The sequence below is a fragment of the Amphiura filiformis genome, chromosome 2, assembly GCF_039555335.1.
Source record: "Amphiura filiformis chromosome 2, Afil_fr2py, whole genome shotgun sequence".
In the NCBI taxonomy this organism is placed as follows: Eukaryota; Metazoa; Echinodermata; class Ophiuroidea; order Amphilepidida; family Amphiuridae; genus Amphiura; species Amphiura filiformis.
The window spans coordinates 52,679,812-52,696,415 of record NC_092629.1 but is presented as its reverse complement, the minus strand read 5'-3'; the positions used below and the strand labels follow the sequence as shown (position 1 = coordinate 52,696,415).

At 38.3% G+C, this 16,604-nt stretch overlaps 2 protein-coding genes across 2 annotated transcripts; both read left to right on the top strand.

Moving 5' to 3' along the window:
* Positions 1-12,328: 12,328 nt before the first annotated feature.
* On the top strand, positions 12,329-13,138 carry LOC140141363 (uncharacterized). The gene is made up of 2 exons (XM_072163204.1): positions 12,329-12,617; positions 12,666-13,138. The coding sequence occupies exons 1-2, from the start codon at positions 12,329-12,331 to the stop codon at positions 13,136-13,138; spliced, it is 762 nt and encodes a 253-aa protein (XP_072019305.1).
* Positions 13,139-13,755: 617 nt separating this feature from the next.
* LOC140136254 (uncharacterized) lies at positions 13,756-16,178 on the top strand. The gene is made up of 2 exons (XM_072157981.1): positions 13,756-14,006; positions 14,989-16,178. The coding sequence occupies exons 1-2, from the start codon at positions 13,907-13,909 to the stop codon at positions 15,939-15,941; spliced, it is 1,053 nt and encodes a 350-aa protein (XP_072014082.1). The 5' UTR covers positions 13,756-13,906; the 3' UTR covers positions 15,942-16,178.
* The last annotated feature ends 426 nt before the right edge of the window (positions 16,179-16,604 follow it).

Here is a 16,604-nt window from a genome sequence, read left to right as displayed (position 1 = left end):
TAAATATCTTCCTGACCAGCCAGATCTGCGCATGGTCAAAGACGAGTATATCAGACCGACGCAAACTGGCTTAGTCTCCACATCAGCCAGTTTGGTTCCGCCCCTCCACAGGGAGCGTAACCTGTGTGTAGGAGACTCGGTCGGACCTGGTCGGACCTCATCTCTCCCCATCGATTGTGTCCTATAATCCCCGACATTGCCCTTTTATGAAGTCACATCGCCCTGATGATGGGTGTGATACACAACTTGCTGCTTAATAGTTTTAGGAAAAGGTCAATGTCTGTATATCATCATACTATGCATACCATGCATGCAGACCCTAACATCCAGTTATATTTCAAATAAAATATGACCGAAGTTCCATGTCAAATTATAATTTCTGACGCTTGTTGACTCTTTCAATACGATTTATGATAAAGACTATTTTCAATTATCAAAATATCTTTATTAGGTTTGCAGTTTAAAAACCACTAATCGCGAAATGAGGATATCGAACATAGGCCCCCGCAGGGCTACAAAAAACTGCTAACCGCAAAATATGGATATCCAACTAGTTTGCCCCTCGAAGCTGTAAAAACCACTCACATCCAACTAGTTTACCCCGCAGGGCTACAAAGAACCACAAACCGCGAAATATGGATATCCAACAAGTTTGCCCCGCAGGGCTACAAAGAACTGCTAACCGCGAAATATGGATATCCAACTACTTCCACTCATCGCGAAATATGGATATCCAACTACTTCGCCTCGCATGGCTAAAAAGAACCACTTACCGCGCAATATCTTTTTACCTCAAAAAAAGAATTAATATCTACCAAAACACGTTTCAAAACGTAAAAGGGGCCAAGTTTAAAAATCTTTCCTGTGTGGCTTTTCACCCTTTTTTAAACTTGGTCCCATTTATGAAAGTTTCTAAAGACCCATACGAAGTCATCTTTAGGCTACTTGTTTGTTTTCTTAGTTGTCAGTGTTCATTTTGTAGAGTAAATTAATTAATGTTCGTGCTTGATTGAAGTTTTTCCGTAAAGACGTTATAATGTATTTTGATTTAAGCAAAAGTAGCAAATACTCACTTTGTTAAATTCTTCATCGTCTTGTGCGATCCTGCGCCTTATGTACAGATGTAGGGCCTATAATATGTAACAGGTTGACAGACAGTCAATTTGCTAAGTATATATAATACTCTACTACTCTTTATGAACACGCAATATAATGAAACATAAACCTTCAAATGTTTTTGATAATACATAGCCTACGTCATATTGCACCGCTTTCGAACAGTCTTAAACCTAATTGTTGCATGTAGAAATTAGGACTCATTCTTCATGTTATTACGGTACCACTTTACTGAATGGGACCAAGTTTAAAAAAGGGTGAAAAGCCACACAGGAAAGATTTTTTAAACTTGGCCCCTTTTTACGTTTTGAAACGTGTTTTGGTAGATATACATTACAAATGAGTGCTCACTAATGTTCTAAATTTTTAGAAGGACCTATGGAATGGTACCAAGATTTTCAAACGCCGTTTACTCAGAACAGCAATTTTGCGTATTCGGCACTCTGCCGTGTTCATCATCAATAACATTTTGAGTCAATTTTATCCATAAAACGATACAGGATAGGATAGATAATTACTTTGACTTCAATGTGGTCCATATAATGAAGATTTTGATTCTACAACATTATTAGATCTGTTATCAACATCAATTATGCACTCACAGGCAACCAAACATGCTATGCTCAGTAGTCCACTGATATGCATGACCTTGTTCCAGTGATCATTCCCCGCTAATTACTAATTGTTGACCATGTCATTTTTTTGATATGCTGATTGCTGAACAAGTTTATGTTTATATGTGTAGGCCTAACCTATGATAACTTTTTAAGTCATAATTAATTCAAACATAACTTTGGCAATACTCAATCGTTTTCGTTCGTTGAAACGGCAAAACATACCTTCTTTTCCTTGCAAATCGAATTAGCAGACATCAAAAACATTTCCACCACGAGAAGTAAAAAAATAATTCATACCAATAGAAGAAGGCTATAATCTTAGCTAATCTTTAGTGTACACAAATCCCATCTCAGAATTAGGTACCAGCCCTATGGGCTGGCAAGAAAAATCTAAATTATTTGATATCAGAAGGACATTTCTCGTTTTAATAAAAACTCCTTTAAAAGGAATAGGGTGGGCAAATGAAAAATTGTCAAGAGAAATGAAAGAATGAGTAAGTCAAGTTCACAATTAAAAACAGGGAAAATATGACACAACATTGATTTCCAATAGGGGAATAACACAAAACGTATAAACAAGGTTAAAAGAGTTTTTAACTTTATACGTTTATACGTTTGTTATTCCCTCATTGGAGGTTGTGTCATCTTTTCCTTGATTTTAATCTTATCTATTTCTTATCCTTTGTTCTCTGCTGGTCAGTTGGAACAGATTTTCCCTGTTTTATATTAACCCTTCACATCATAACACAAGACGTTTTATGTTAACATTTTATATAAAACATGGTTATAAAACTTTTGTAGATAATAGTTATTTAAAACATTTTCGTAATCATACCTAGGTGTTTTTTTTATCATCAGATAGAAAGACTTCTGCTCATCTTCTCTGGTGAGACAACAGGGCTGGGGTATCTTTCCATATCAGAGTTTAAAAATCTGTCATATCAATTTCCTCAATATGTTGTATTGCAACTTATGAGGGGAAATGTTTGATTTTACAATATTTCGATATTATTTTTTAACTTTGTAACTTTATTATGATTAACATAACTGTATTTCAAAGCGTCAAACTATATCATTATTTTGTCCCAACAAAAATAATCCAGGGAATAAAATATTCATTCATATGTTTATTTATTTTATTCAACCTGGGCCATTTCTACTGGTGCACATGCATTCTAATAATTTGTCTATAATACCTTATACAAGCATCAGCCAGCACTATTTGTCACAAGATTTGAAAAGTAAATAGCCTATGTACACACTGAACACAATGCACATACAAGCTGTATTTAATTACATGCCGAAGCTGTCAGTATAAAATGATATACCGTATATGACCTTCACGATGCTATTAAGGGGTACTACACCCCTGTGGTAAATTGTGACTATTTTTGCATTTTTCTCAAAAATAATAACACACTGGTAACAAAAGTTATGTATATTATTGGGGCAAGGTATCCAATTACTACACTGAAATTTCAGTGACTCAAGACAAGCGGTTCAGTATATATGATAGGAAATGAGGTACATCCTTATTTCTTATCATAAACAACGAACCGCTTGTCTTGGGTCACTAAAATTCCAGTGTAGTAACTGGATTCCTTGCCCCTATATTATACATAAATTTTGTTACCAGGGTGTTATTAGTTTTGAGAAAAATGCAAAAATAGACACAAATTTATCGAGGGTGTAATACCCCTTAATTTAGCCCAAAGATTAGGAAAACTAGCAAAACTGGTGAACTGGTAATGTTCAAATAAAAACATCTGCAAATCTTGCTGCAATTTCCAAATAGTATTTCTATTACTTAAATAATTATTTTTGTTATTTCTTTTAATACAAACACATTACTGCCTATGACGACTTTATCGTATTACTTACATATCAAAATCAAGTAATAATTACAAAACTCGCCGTAAACTATCACCTCTGTGGGTGTTTGGGATATAACCGGCACAAATATTTTCTCAACACTGCGGCATGTGAAGAAGTAGGTCAATAGTCAGAGAATACAGGGTGGGTGCGGCACGCCGCACCCACCCAAATATGCAATTGGATATGTCTGATGCGCTCTCATCTCAGGTCCCAAAACAAATACGTAAAAACTTCGCTATCCGAGCCCTTAAAATGATATCATTTTGAATTTGATACGACACAGTTGAGTTATGCATACACAGATTAAGAAATGTGTTTTTTCATTGATCATTTTTGTTATCTAAATCAATTATTGAAAAATAACACTTTGATGTTTTGCAAAAGTTCATTCTACAAAATACTTTGAAAACTTACTTGATTTATTGTTGTTAATGAGTTATGTACGTTTTACAAAAGTGCTGTTGTTTCAGCCCTGTTTACAACATAACTCAAGAACCACAGGGCCTACAAAAGTATATCTGTGATGTTTGAATTCTTCTACACACTCGCTATGAAATGATCTGTGCAAGTTTTGCCAAAGCTCACTACCATTCGCAAGAAGCTGTGAACTACCAAATCGCAACAGTTTAAATAATTGCTAACTGCAAAAGTATATACACACAGGGAATTGTTTTTGTTACTAAAAATATGTTTTGAGATTAAAAAATTGAGACATTGATCACTTTTTTTAAAGGTACAGGTAGGTTTGATACAGGTGGTGTGAGTCAACATTATTGGAAGGGAGAACTAGGCAAACACTGTTTTTTGTAAGTGGAAAAAAACAGCGGTTAACATGTTTTTTCCACCTGCAGCAAAAACCTGCAAACCATGACGCTATACCTGGAATTGAACTCTGACTACTGTATGTTTAATATTGTACATGTGATTGTACATGTATGTATGATATTTAATTAAAGGAAGGTGACCTGATATATTCCGGGGATATATTTGGAAAATCAAATTCTTTAAAACTTAGGTATAACACAAAATGTTGTCCCTTTCAAGCATTCATGCAAAGATATCATGTAAATGCTCCTTGTAAATTCTTCATGGAATTACTGACCGTCACTTTAACTGGTAGTCTACAGTTAGTGTTTTTATTAATAATCATCGTGATCATGTAATAAATTGATACCAAATGAAAGATCCTATTTTTCTCATTAACGTACTGAAATTAGGAGTTCCAAATCGGTGTATTTCCGAAGATATCGTCAAAAACTGCTGAATTAGTCGAAAAACGTGATATACCACATAACAGTTGAGACTTAAATTCGACAGACGATTTCTTCGGAACCATAGGCCTGCCGATTTGGAACGCCTAATTTCAATATGTTAATGAGAAAAATATGAGCATTCACCTGATACCAAAATCTGCATTTTGATAGGGTAAAGTTGGGGATGAGGCTGTCAATCAGGTTACCCACCTTTAAATGAATAGGAATCTTGACGCAGACATGGCACGCAAAAGAATGTATGATATAAATGATGGTAAACCTTTTCACACATATCGGAGCCAATGACCTTGTCCTTGCCCGTGTCCGTTGCCATTCATAAAGCGTATTATGAGCACGTATATAGGTCGAGCACACCACTCCACGCCATACATAAATACTCCCAGCCACATTTCCCCAATATGAAATTAAAAAAGAGGTGGGGTCCGAACTCACGAAGCACCGCTATCATGGATACTCCATGAGCCTAAGCGCCTTAGACCGCTCGGCCACGTGTCTTGTTGGTATCCATTTTGAAACTTACTTGAACATATAATCGCAACTTCAACATAGGCCTACCACTTGACAAGCAAAGGCAGAAAACGTACCATATTTTTGGAATTTTATTTGCTTAAAAACATTAATGTGTTTTAACAGCGTTCAATTGTTGGACAATACATTATATCGATTTTGGCTCGCCGGACACGTGCTCGTATACATGTGTGTCAGTAGGCCTATAATACTATAGTGGAGCCTACCATTTTTCTTGTATTCACGTTCGATGTTTTTATCATTTATAGAAAAAATCTACATTAGACCTCAATTTATTTTTCAGGAATTACTAAAAGATTAGATTACCATAACAACAAAACAGTAGGCCTACCGTAATCATTGGCGCCGGGAATTGGCGGGGTCTAATGTAATTTTTACATAGAATTTTCAACGTTTTTTCTATCCTTATTCTTGCTCAATTAAAAAAATATTTTGGCGTATATAAAATTGAAATAAAATTCTCTGACATCCAATGTGCCACAATTGGGTATCACGAATCGTTATATAGGCCTATGATGTGCAGTAAAATATTCATATTCTTTTATACATATAGGATGCTTCAATTTTGACACAAAAAATATTTCATTGAAAACCCTCTCACTCGGCTATTTAAAATAGGTAACCACGCTTCCCTAGAATGTGCAATAAATTAGCATTAAAAGTTTTCTTATTTTTAGCAGCATTCCAGAAACACTTGGCGTTTGGCGAAAAGAGGAATATAGGTCGAGGTAGCCAAAAAGGTCGATTTTCATTGTCTAAATCCCGGTCTAAATCAATATTGAAAAATAACTCCGGAAAATAACACCTCAATATTTAGCAGAAGTTCATTCTACAAATCATATACTTTGAAAAGTTGCTTGATTTATTGTTGTTAACGGGGTACTACACCCCTTGATAAATTTGTGACTATTTTTGCATTATTCAGACCGTTGACGACTGAGGGTAGCAGTCTAGGAGTAGACTCGATCCTCCAGTCCTCGAATACTCACGCACGGCCGCTCCACTGTGTTGATTGAGTAAGGCAACGTGAAGGATTGTGGGTAAAAAAGGCGCCGCCATTAGAGGCCAGAAGGATTCAGGCTAGTCTAGGAGGCCTTTCCGGAACGCGAAACGCTGAAGGGGGTGGGCGAAGCGCGGAAGCTTTTGAAATGCATACATTTTTACGTGAATTCTACCTTTAATTTTGAATTACCTAAAATGATGATATTACCTTAAAATTATGAATTTTAACCTAAATTTTTGAATTTTACCTCAGATTATTGGGGGGGGCTAGGGTACTTGGTCCCCTCACCAAAAAAATTATTGAGGGGCCGGGACCCCAGGCCCCCCCGGTTCCGGAGCCACTGCTACGTTTTACAAAGGTGATGCAGATGTTGTTTCAGCTCTCCTTACAACATAACTCAAGAACCACAGGACCTAAAACGTATACCGGTATATATCTGTGATATTTGAATCCTACACGTTCGCTATAAAATGAGCACTGAAATTTTTGCAACCATTCGCAAGATGCTGTACGACCAAATCGCATCAGTTTAAAATAGTTAGCAAAAGCCATAATGTGAAGAGATGAAAGTGACGGTTATGAATGAGAACTTTGAATCGGTAATATGTCGGGCATTGTGAAAAATCTAAACATCACATGTACATGCGCGTATTTTTTTTTGGGGGGGGGGGGGCTTTAGGGGGGGCCAGCCCCGCGGGGTCAAAGGGGGGGGAGGCAAAAATGAAGGGGCGGCGGAAGAAGAAGGGGTGGCAAAAACAGGGGCGGCAAAAACGAAGGGGCGGCAAAATGAATTAGCAAAGAAAAAGGGCGCAAAAAATTGAAAAAGCCTAAAAAAATTTGAAGAAAGGTTGCTTTTAGGGCGCTAGCGCCTGAAATCCTTTTTTTTTTTCTTTTTTTCTTCATTTTTTCAAACGACCGTGACAAAAGTTGGGTCAACCTTTTCGGGCTGTTAAGGAAGGGGCGGCAAAATTGTTTCTTCTTCAGCCCCCCGGGGTTGGGGCGGCCACGGTAGGCCTACGCCACTGATGTACAATGTTTTAGTTGTACCACTGTAATCTATTTTTGTATGCTGCTTTTTTTTGTTTTTTCACGGCAGTGAAATGATGCCACTTTCCCCCACATCTCATTTATCCCTTACATATCCTGTGTCATGAATAGGTATTGTAGCCCACCAGCCCTGTAGTTAAGAGTCTAGGAAATCTCATACCCTAGTTTGTGTGCCTTTATCTAATCTTGCCGCACATGACAACTTACTAATTAGCCCTAACCCGGAAAAGAGTCTATCCAGTGTAGGAATTTTTTAGCCTTTTTTAGAAACATGTTTGCAATTGGCGTATAGCCATCACATGATGACAATACACATAACTGATTGGTTAATCAAAACTAGACAGGTCATGGCCAGGCCTAATTACAAAGTAAACATATCATTCTGTATAGATAACTGTGCAGCAGACGATTTACTTCAGAAAATTACAACATTGCACAAAACTAAGTCCATTATCTATAGTTAATTGAATGTTTATTGACTCTTGTAATAACCCATGTGTATAAACCTGTATAATATTGATGTTCATATTAAAGCAGGACTATAAAGAGACAAATATCCCTGACCCTGACAAAAGCTAGCAAGAGCAAGCTGTGTAATTTGTTTACTTTAGTGATAAGATACAATTTTCTTCATAGTTATAACCAAATTTGTTTCCTAGTAGGTGACTTAATAAAAATTCCTTTAAAAAGGAATGGGGCGCCCAATGTGAGCTTGGTCGTGATGTGTTAAAATTTCATGGTGTTTAGATTTGGTATTAGGCCTATTATCTCTTGCAAACCCAGTGACACCTCATTATAGAAATCAGACCTGTCGATAGGTTGTAAGAGGGGATAGCCTTTTCCAGGCACGAATTGGGCCATATATAGGCCTAAAGAAAGTTTTGCTACTTTGCAACGCAATAAAAACCTAAATGCAAAACGAGATCCTGTAGGTGGCTCCTGAGGTGGCTTAAAAAACTAAATGCAAAATGAGGTTTTTAAAAAATATTGTTTTCCAGAGTCAAGACGCAGGTATCATTATTAAGCCTCATATCACTTATTTATTGTTGAATAAGTGCAGAGTAGGTTAGATATGAATATTAAATGTTAGACCAAAGTAGCTCAAAGTACATGTACTTAATACACCTGATCCGTGAACTTGTCTTTTTTAAAGACAAATTCTGTGATTTCTTTGTTTTGATAATAAAAATCACAGGCTCCGCGATCCGGAAGACGTTAAATATTGGAGGGGGGGGCAATGGTGCCTGGCCAAAATTATTGTTTTTAATTTTTAATTTTTTTTTTTGCATGTAGGCCTAATTGAAGATAACATATTCAAATCAATATTAATTGTGATATTTTGACCTAAATATATTTGTTTAGCATTTTCGGCATGTTTTATGACAATCGAGTCACAAAAATCAAGACTTGGAGCAAGTCTAAGCATGCTTAAAATATAAAGAGACATTCTATAGTAAGAATTCCAATTGAATGAACGCAACTTTCAACAGCTGCACTCGATCCAACTGCGATCTTATATCGCGTATTTCAAACTACAACGCGAACGCACGACCAGGGCGTCACTCGAAGATAAATGTAATAAAACTATGGATGCCGCCATTACCCTGCCACCGCGTAGGCCTGGAACACTACCGCGATTTCTACCGGCTGCATCGCGCCCGTGCTCCGCGTTCAAGAAATAAAATTACCCGTGAAAATCACGGCTTGCTGCAATCAAGGTTAGACCTTTTCAAGCCTGCAACAGCGTATTTTTTCAAATGTTGAATAGCTGTTTTTAATACTTTTAATAATATTTTAGCGCATCCATTAACTTAATTTATTAAATACATCATCAAATCGACCAACAATCCCACTCTCCAGACCAAGATTTATACAAGTAAAATACTGTTTCAATCACAAAAATTAACCTTGATTTCGCGCCTACACGTAAGACTTGGCAATAGTCTATTCAGATATCGTTGTCAAGCTCGAGGTGATTGACCCTTGATATTTTCTTCAATATTTTTCTTAGCGATCTTCCAAAAATATTTGATGCTAATTGCGCTCCAGTGATGTGAGTCTTAACAACTCACCTCTCAGTTGTCTCACGTATGCTGATGATCTAATCATTTTATCTGAAAGTGCAAATGGCCTTCAACATGCCCTTGATAAATTGCACAATCTGTTAGTTAACATTGACAAATCAAATGTCATGATATTCAATAAAGGTGGTCATGTTTTGAAAGGTTGTAAATTTAATTATGGTAATTGTAACATCAACATAACTAATGAATATTGCTATTTGGGTATCATTTTTGTACCATCTGGTTCATTTACAAAAGCAATGATTAGACTTAAAGACAAAGCAATGAAAGCATATTATAAAATTAGGGATAATTTTATAAGTGACTCCTACAAATGTAGCATAAAATTATTTCAGACCCTCATCCAACCAATCCTTAGCTATGGATGTGAGGTTTGGGCACCATATTTGTTAAACAAACTGAACGACTCAAACTTTCTTACAACATGTGATAAACTTCCAAGTGAATCTATTCACATTAAGGTTTGCAAAATTATACTCGGAGTTCATAAAAATCCACTAACAATGCAGTAAGAGGCGAATTAGGTAGTTTTCCACTGCTCACAACTATGCTTTCTTTATCTGTAAAATACTGGTGGAAGCTAAACGAAAAATGTATGAATGGTAATGATTCTCTTGTAATTCAAGCACTTGTAGATAACAGAAAGTTAGTGTGTACTAATAATTTCACATGGTCGACAGGTATAAAAATATATTTAGCCTTATCAATAGGATTGACATTTGGGATAAACCAAATACGATCACCGCTTCCAATTTTAATGAAATTATTGTATCTAAACTTCAAATCGTCTATAACAATCTTTGGGTTAATCATATTAATAATTTTAGTCCTAAACTCAGAACATATTGTACATTCAAAAATTCTTTCACTGCAGAAAATTATGTTATTATCGCTAAAAGATCTTCCAGGGCTGCATTCTGTAAATTAAGAATAAGCGCACATAATCTCATGATCGAAAAGGGGCGTCACTTCTCTCCAAAAATTAATCCAGAGAATAGAATTTGTACACTTTGTAATTTAAATAAGGTGGAGGATGAATTTCATTTTGTAATGATATGTCCTTTCTATACCAACCCTCGCCAAGATTTATTATCTACAATACATGAAATGTATGATATAGATGGTATGGTAGACACTGACATTTTCAAACTTATAATGAGTGCAAGTGATTTTGACAGTATTACTCCAATAACCAAATTCGTCAAATCAGCTTTTGATTCACGAACGAACATGGACTTATAGATAATAACAAAGTTCCCATTTGGGCTTAGAGCAGCGACCCCCTGTCATATTTTCATTATATAGGCTCAATGTAACATGGACTTGAGCGCCACTATTAATATTGTCTATTATTATTAAGACTAATTTATATTTCTTCTATAATTGTAAATATTTGTACTTGTAACTTTAATATTGCAATTTCAATTGTAAATATTTGTATTTGTAAATATTAACTATACCAGTTTGTTTGGTGAATGTTAATAAAATATATTGATTGATTAATATTGATTGATTGACAGTCGGGAACGCGTACTGTTACGCGTAGTCATGGTGCTGGGAGCTGCTGGGCGCGTTCGGGGGTGCTGGCGACCGTCGAGTCGACGGTCGCCAGCACCCCCTTTTCCCAAGATGGCGGCTCCCATGCTGGTACCAAATTTGTAATTCCCGGCAACTTCTGTATAGCATACCGTAGCGTGCAAATTTGGCCAAATTTGGAGAATCGGCGAATCACTGTCAGCCCCTTGGCACGACCTTGGATACAATGCTAACCAATCACGAGTGCGTTGGCATGGTTGGATTCACTTCCGCGTTACTCACGCACAGTCGCACACGCTGGCGTATATCGCGCAGTGTACGCAAAAATGCGTCACGCTATTGAAAGCTGCGTTCATTCAATTGGAATTCCCACTATAGATAATCTTTTCCAAAATGCATAAATTGAAATAGAACTTCGTACAAGTCAAGTTTATAGCCTTGATTGTCACAGCATGTGAAAAACACCCTAAAATGAATTTTGGCCCCGGGATTTTGGCTCATAATTTAAATACATTTGACCAAATCGTGAACTTTTATTGCCAGTTATGATTATTTTAAGGATTAGGATTTATAGTAAGAATTCCAATTGAATGAACGCAGCTTTTAACAGCTGCACTCGATCCAACCGCGATCGTATATTGCGTATTTCAAACTACAACGCGAACGCACGACCTGGCACGACCTTGGATACAATGCTATCCAATCACGAGTGCGTTGGCATGGTTGGATTCATTTCCGCGTTACTCACGCACAGTCGCACACGCTGGCGTACATCGCGCAGTGTACGCAAAAATTCGTCACGCTATTGAAAGCTGCGTTCATTCAATTGGAATTCCCACTATAGCTATGTTTCATTTGGCAAAACTGGATAATATATTTTTTTTATTCCCTAAAAATTAGTGCTGTATTTTTTTTGGAATGTGGCCGGGAGTAGGCCTAGTGTCAAAAAATATTTCCGACCTACCGACCCACCCAAAAATTCCACTGGAGGGCACGCAAAACAATTTTTGGCCTGCGACATCATGAACTCTTTTAGCCAATCACCTGCCACAAATCGGCTGACCGGCGTTACATGTCCCCGTACGGCCAATGGTATGGACCGCATTACGACGCGACGCAAAATCGCGCAATACGCGAGCGCATTCTTTTAGAATTCAAAAGAATTTGCGTTGCGAAAATTTATTTCGTTTTCAGCTTCCAAACGCTACGGTCGGCGCTCACACGAGTTCTGTAAAAAAAGTCTGCGAAATGAATTGTCAAAATATTCATCAAGCCAGACCTGCTGCGCCCGGTGAATATCCACCAGGTTGCCCTGTGAATTCAAACACTTTTCCCGGGAAATTGTGGAAACTTGTAAATGATGAACAATACCAATCAATTCGCTGGACAAATGGCGGCACGACCATCGGTATTGATGCACACAAGTTCAAGTACGAGGTCTTGGCAAGGGAAGAGATGGCAATATTCAAAACCAAGAACTTTTCCAGTTTCGTCCGTCAGTTGAATCTGTATGGCTTCAGGAAGATCACTGCTCTTCATCAAGGATCACGGATCTATGAATTTTCACAAAATCATATCCATTCACACTCTCATCAGCTGCAGATGAATGCCGATCTTCAACATTTCCAAAACAGTTGTTTTGACCAATCCCATCCAGAACTTTTGATACGTGTTCGTCGAGCAAGTGCAGCTCAAAAGAGAAAAGCACAAGAAAACGCCGAGCTAAATCATCTGTTTCCACCAGGCGTACACAATCCTTCACCCGACGCAAGGTTTGGCATCCTGAGAGACAGGACCAACTTGTATAATTCACAACAATTTCGTGGAAAAGATTTTCCAGTAAGCCTCATTGCCAACCAAGGCAAAGTTTTTGGACTGTCTTTGATAGCAAGTGCAACTCGAGGGAGTTTGATAGCTACACCAGCAACAGGGCAGAATTGTGATTTCTCCAAACTGTGTGATCAACGTGGCCAGTTGAGAAAATATGTGGTCATTGGTCGGCAAGATGCACATGGTAGGTTTTGTCGTAGACGTAGGATGATAAAATATAAATATTAGGCTTACATCCCCGGCTTACATCAGGCCTGGCTTACATGGCCTAGGCCTAGCTCTAGCCCTGCTACAACTGTTGTTAAAGTCTGGAGATTTAGTCCTATGCTATGCTATATGGCATGTATGGAGAAGGAACTTTTTACAACGTCATGCATCCGAGAATAAATATAGCAACACAAAGAGTACTATATATGCGCGCGTTGTCACTTCAAAGTTGGCACAATGCGTGTCCGCGTAGGTACTTGTACTTCAGCAGAGTTGACTGACTGTAGCATGCTAGGCTAGGCTAGGCCTCAATCTAGAAAATGATTTTTAAGCATAGATGTCCTTAAGCTTAGCCTAGCCTATACTATAGCTTGGCTACATGGCTTTATTATAACACCGTGTATTGACTATTGAGTAGTGTGTGTGGTGACTGTTGGCTTTATAAGATTGTGTATCTGGTATTGAGTAATGTGTACTGTGGCGTGACTGGCGCCTGCTTACGCCAGACTATTTACGTTCAAAATATCAAAAACATGGTCATGAAATGTCAATAATTTTTCGCAGGACTATACACGATTCCGATCAGCCACATTCCTACACCTGCTGGCGACCATAGCTAGGGGCCATCCATCCATTTTACGCGACGACAGTATCATAGGCGTGCAGCGTTTACCGCTCCCGTGATGCGGCGCAAGTGCTACGCGCTCCACTGCGTTCAGGTAGTGGGCATCTTGGATCGCAAACCAAACGAACTAAGCTGGTTTGAGTTGACACAGCTGGCCCCCAGCAATGGCTGACTATATAAATCCTGACCATCACTTGGCTCGTCAGATTCGTCTATACATCATTACATGTCATTGGTTTACCTCAAGTTCGATAATGATTTATCGTAAGTGCGTATTTCCAAGGCGCAGTATCAAAGTGAAGCGAAGTTATTCTCACTCACAGAGCGTACACACATGCGTAAAACTAAACAGCGGTTTTTGACACACTTGCAGTGCACTAACAAAAGGCATTGACATCAATTCGCCGATCGCACGGTCATCTCAAAATGATGTTCTACCCGCAGAGCAGAGTGCATTCTGTGTGTGCGCATACGCCTGTCAAACGCATGTTTTAATTAGCGATGCAAAAGCCTTCTGGTGCGCTGCTATAGTTTTCAGCAGAGAACTTGTAGTTCTGATTGGCTAATTGAATCACAGCATCATCGCACCTCATTCGCTGGTCAAGCTGTGTACTGTGTAGCAATGGCAACGGCACGCGTGACCTTTTTGATCAGACAGAGCAGACAACATGAAGTAATTTGCTGAATAGAAAAGCGTGATAAACAAAAATGCATATTTTGCACATGTACGTTTGCAGGAGAACCTTGTGCCCCTAGCAAGATGACAGATCTATGCAAAGGGTGAACCGAACTGAGCTAGGAAGGCTAAACGTCCGTGCCATGCAAAAGTTTAGTTGGACTTTGATATAATGAAGCGCAAACTGAGCGCACACATCAATTTAGGCTAAACCTAAGGACAGGTAAAATGTTTTCACTAAAATCAAAGAATCCATAATGATCTGCAACGCAATCCAACAAGTATAGAAAATAGGCCGTCGCAAAAATTTGCACGAAAATATAGAAGAAAAACAGTAATTTTTTAAAAATATTGCATACCGTATATATTTGAACTTTTTGGGGAGAAAAATCATGCATTTTCAAAAACTGGCGTGCGCATTTTACTCTCAAAAATAGCACTTTTTCCCTATGCTTAATTTAGGCCTACCATACAAGTACAAGTATTAAAGGTTTTTAAAAAGCATTTTAGTTTCCTCAGCAGTATTACTAACACCACATCTTGGCCATTTTCTTTTCCTCCATTTATTAGGTGCTGGACCAATGTTCTTCAATGATGATGACCTCTCCTCCCCACCTGTCCTCAAAGCCTTCAACATGTCACCAGTTGGAAACCTAAGCTCATCCGTTGGATATGCGCTCACAGAAGCACCCTTGGACACCTCCATATCTGAAGCTGAGAGTGCCGTGAGCTGCTTGCTCAATGAGACTTTTGAATCTTTTCAGTCGGAATCTCCAGAACCTCCATCGATGTGGCAGCGACAGCAATCATTTGATCTGGAGAGTGGTTCTCAAAGTGATCAGTTTCAATCCAGCAGCACAAGTGGTCCTTCATCATCTGATGGCACATCATCATGTTCCACTTCAGGAACTTCAGGATCTTCATTCTCATCATCATCAGATCCTCCTTCGTTCTACCACACTTCTTCCAGTTCCGTCAACTCATCGGGACAATTTTCTTCCTCAGTAGGACTTTCCAGGTCAGGAGGGTCTTTCTCTTCTTCGAGTGCATCCGGATTTTCCAGATCTGGACCGTTTTCATCTTCCGCATCATCTGGACACTCTATGCCCACATCCTCATTTGGAGTAGTATCCAGATCAGATGGCATGCTTCTGCCACCTCCCATGCCTTCGACTTCCAGTCACGGTAAAGACATCATCAGCTCGGCTTTCTTGAATGCTACCCAGGAACAAGCCCCACCAGGGTCAATGTCTCGGCAAGAATCTTCAATGATGGAAGTCCAAATGCCACTGATGGATGAAGAGCAACTGGCTGTTCCACTTCCACCGTCCCCAGTTGAGTTCACAACTGGATTGATGCATGCTGCAAGCAGCACTCCCATAGTCAACATGGCACGTCCCATATGTACTGTACCAAACTGCCAGTGTCAATTTGCACCAAGACAACCCAGGTTTATTCCATCAAGTCAACCAATGCCTATATTTAATGTACAGGGTGTTCCTATGAAATTAGAGCCATGCTGAATACCAAAAAAAAAAGTGTGTAAGCATTTTAAACTCTGTTGACTGAGACTTATAAATCTCTGTTCTCAGCCTGTGCATACATGCCTGGCAGGATAAGCAAGGCCTCTCGGCCATGGATCTACTGTGTGGCCATTGAACATCATTTATTTTCAGCGTCCGATTATCAACACAGACAAGGCCTGCAGTCTTTATCCCTTGCGATTTTACCTGAATTAATTTAAGTCTGGTATAAAACACTAAATACAAATATTTATATGAATTTGTAAATTTTAATCCGTACTGGATATGTGTTGAAGAGAGCAAAAACTGCCAAAACTTCAAAAAAGTTTGTAACAATTTAAAATCAACTTTGATTCACCAGTTTTAAAACAAGAATATTTGCAATAAAAATCAATCTGCAGATTCTCACCAACTTGAAAACTCAATCTGTGTGTTATAAATATAATTTTTGTGTTAACTATTGCAAAACCATGTAGAATTTGACTGTTCAATATTTACGCCAGGGGTGGACAAAACAACAAGAGCACCACTGGTGCTGTAGCTCATTTGTTATGGGTTATGGTCAGGAATACTATGCGTAGCTATGTATAGCCATGCATAGATATGTATAGCCATGCATAGCTATGTATAGCCATGGATAGCTATGTAGTATGTATAGCCATG

What these genes read in the sequence shown, in the direction of transcription:
- LOC140141363 (XM_072163204.1), top strand. Translation starts at nt 12,329, where the DNA reads ATGAATTGTCAAAATATTCATCAAGCCAGACCTGCTGCGCCCGGTGAA. An exon ending in CAGGAAGATCACTGCTCTTC is followed by an intron (nt 12,618 to 12,665) that starts ATCAAGGATCAC and finishes ATATCCATTCAC; the next exon opens with ACTCTCATCAGCTGCAGATG.
- LOC140136254 (XM_072157981.1), top strand. Translation starts at nt 13,907, where the DNA reads ATGGCTGACTATATAAATCCTGACCATCACTTGGCTCGTCAGATTCGT. An exon ending in AAGTTCGATAATGATTTATC is followed by an intron (nt 14,007 to 14,988) that starts GTAAGTGCGTAT and finishes TCCATTTATTAG; the next exon opens with GTGCTGGACCAATGTTCTTC.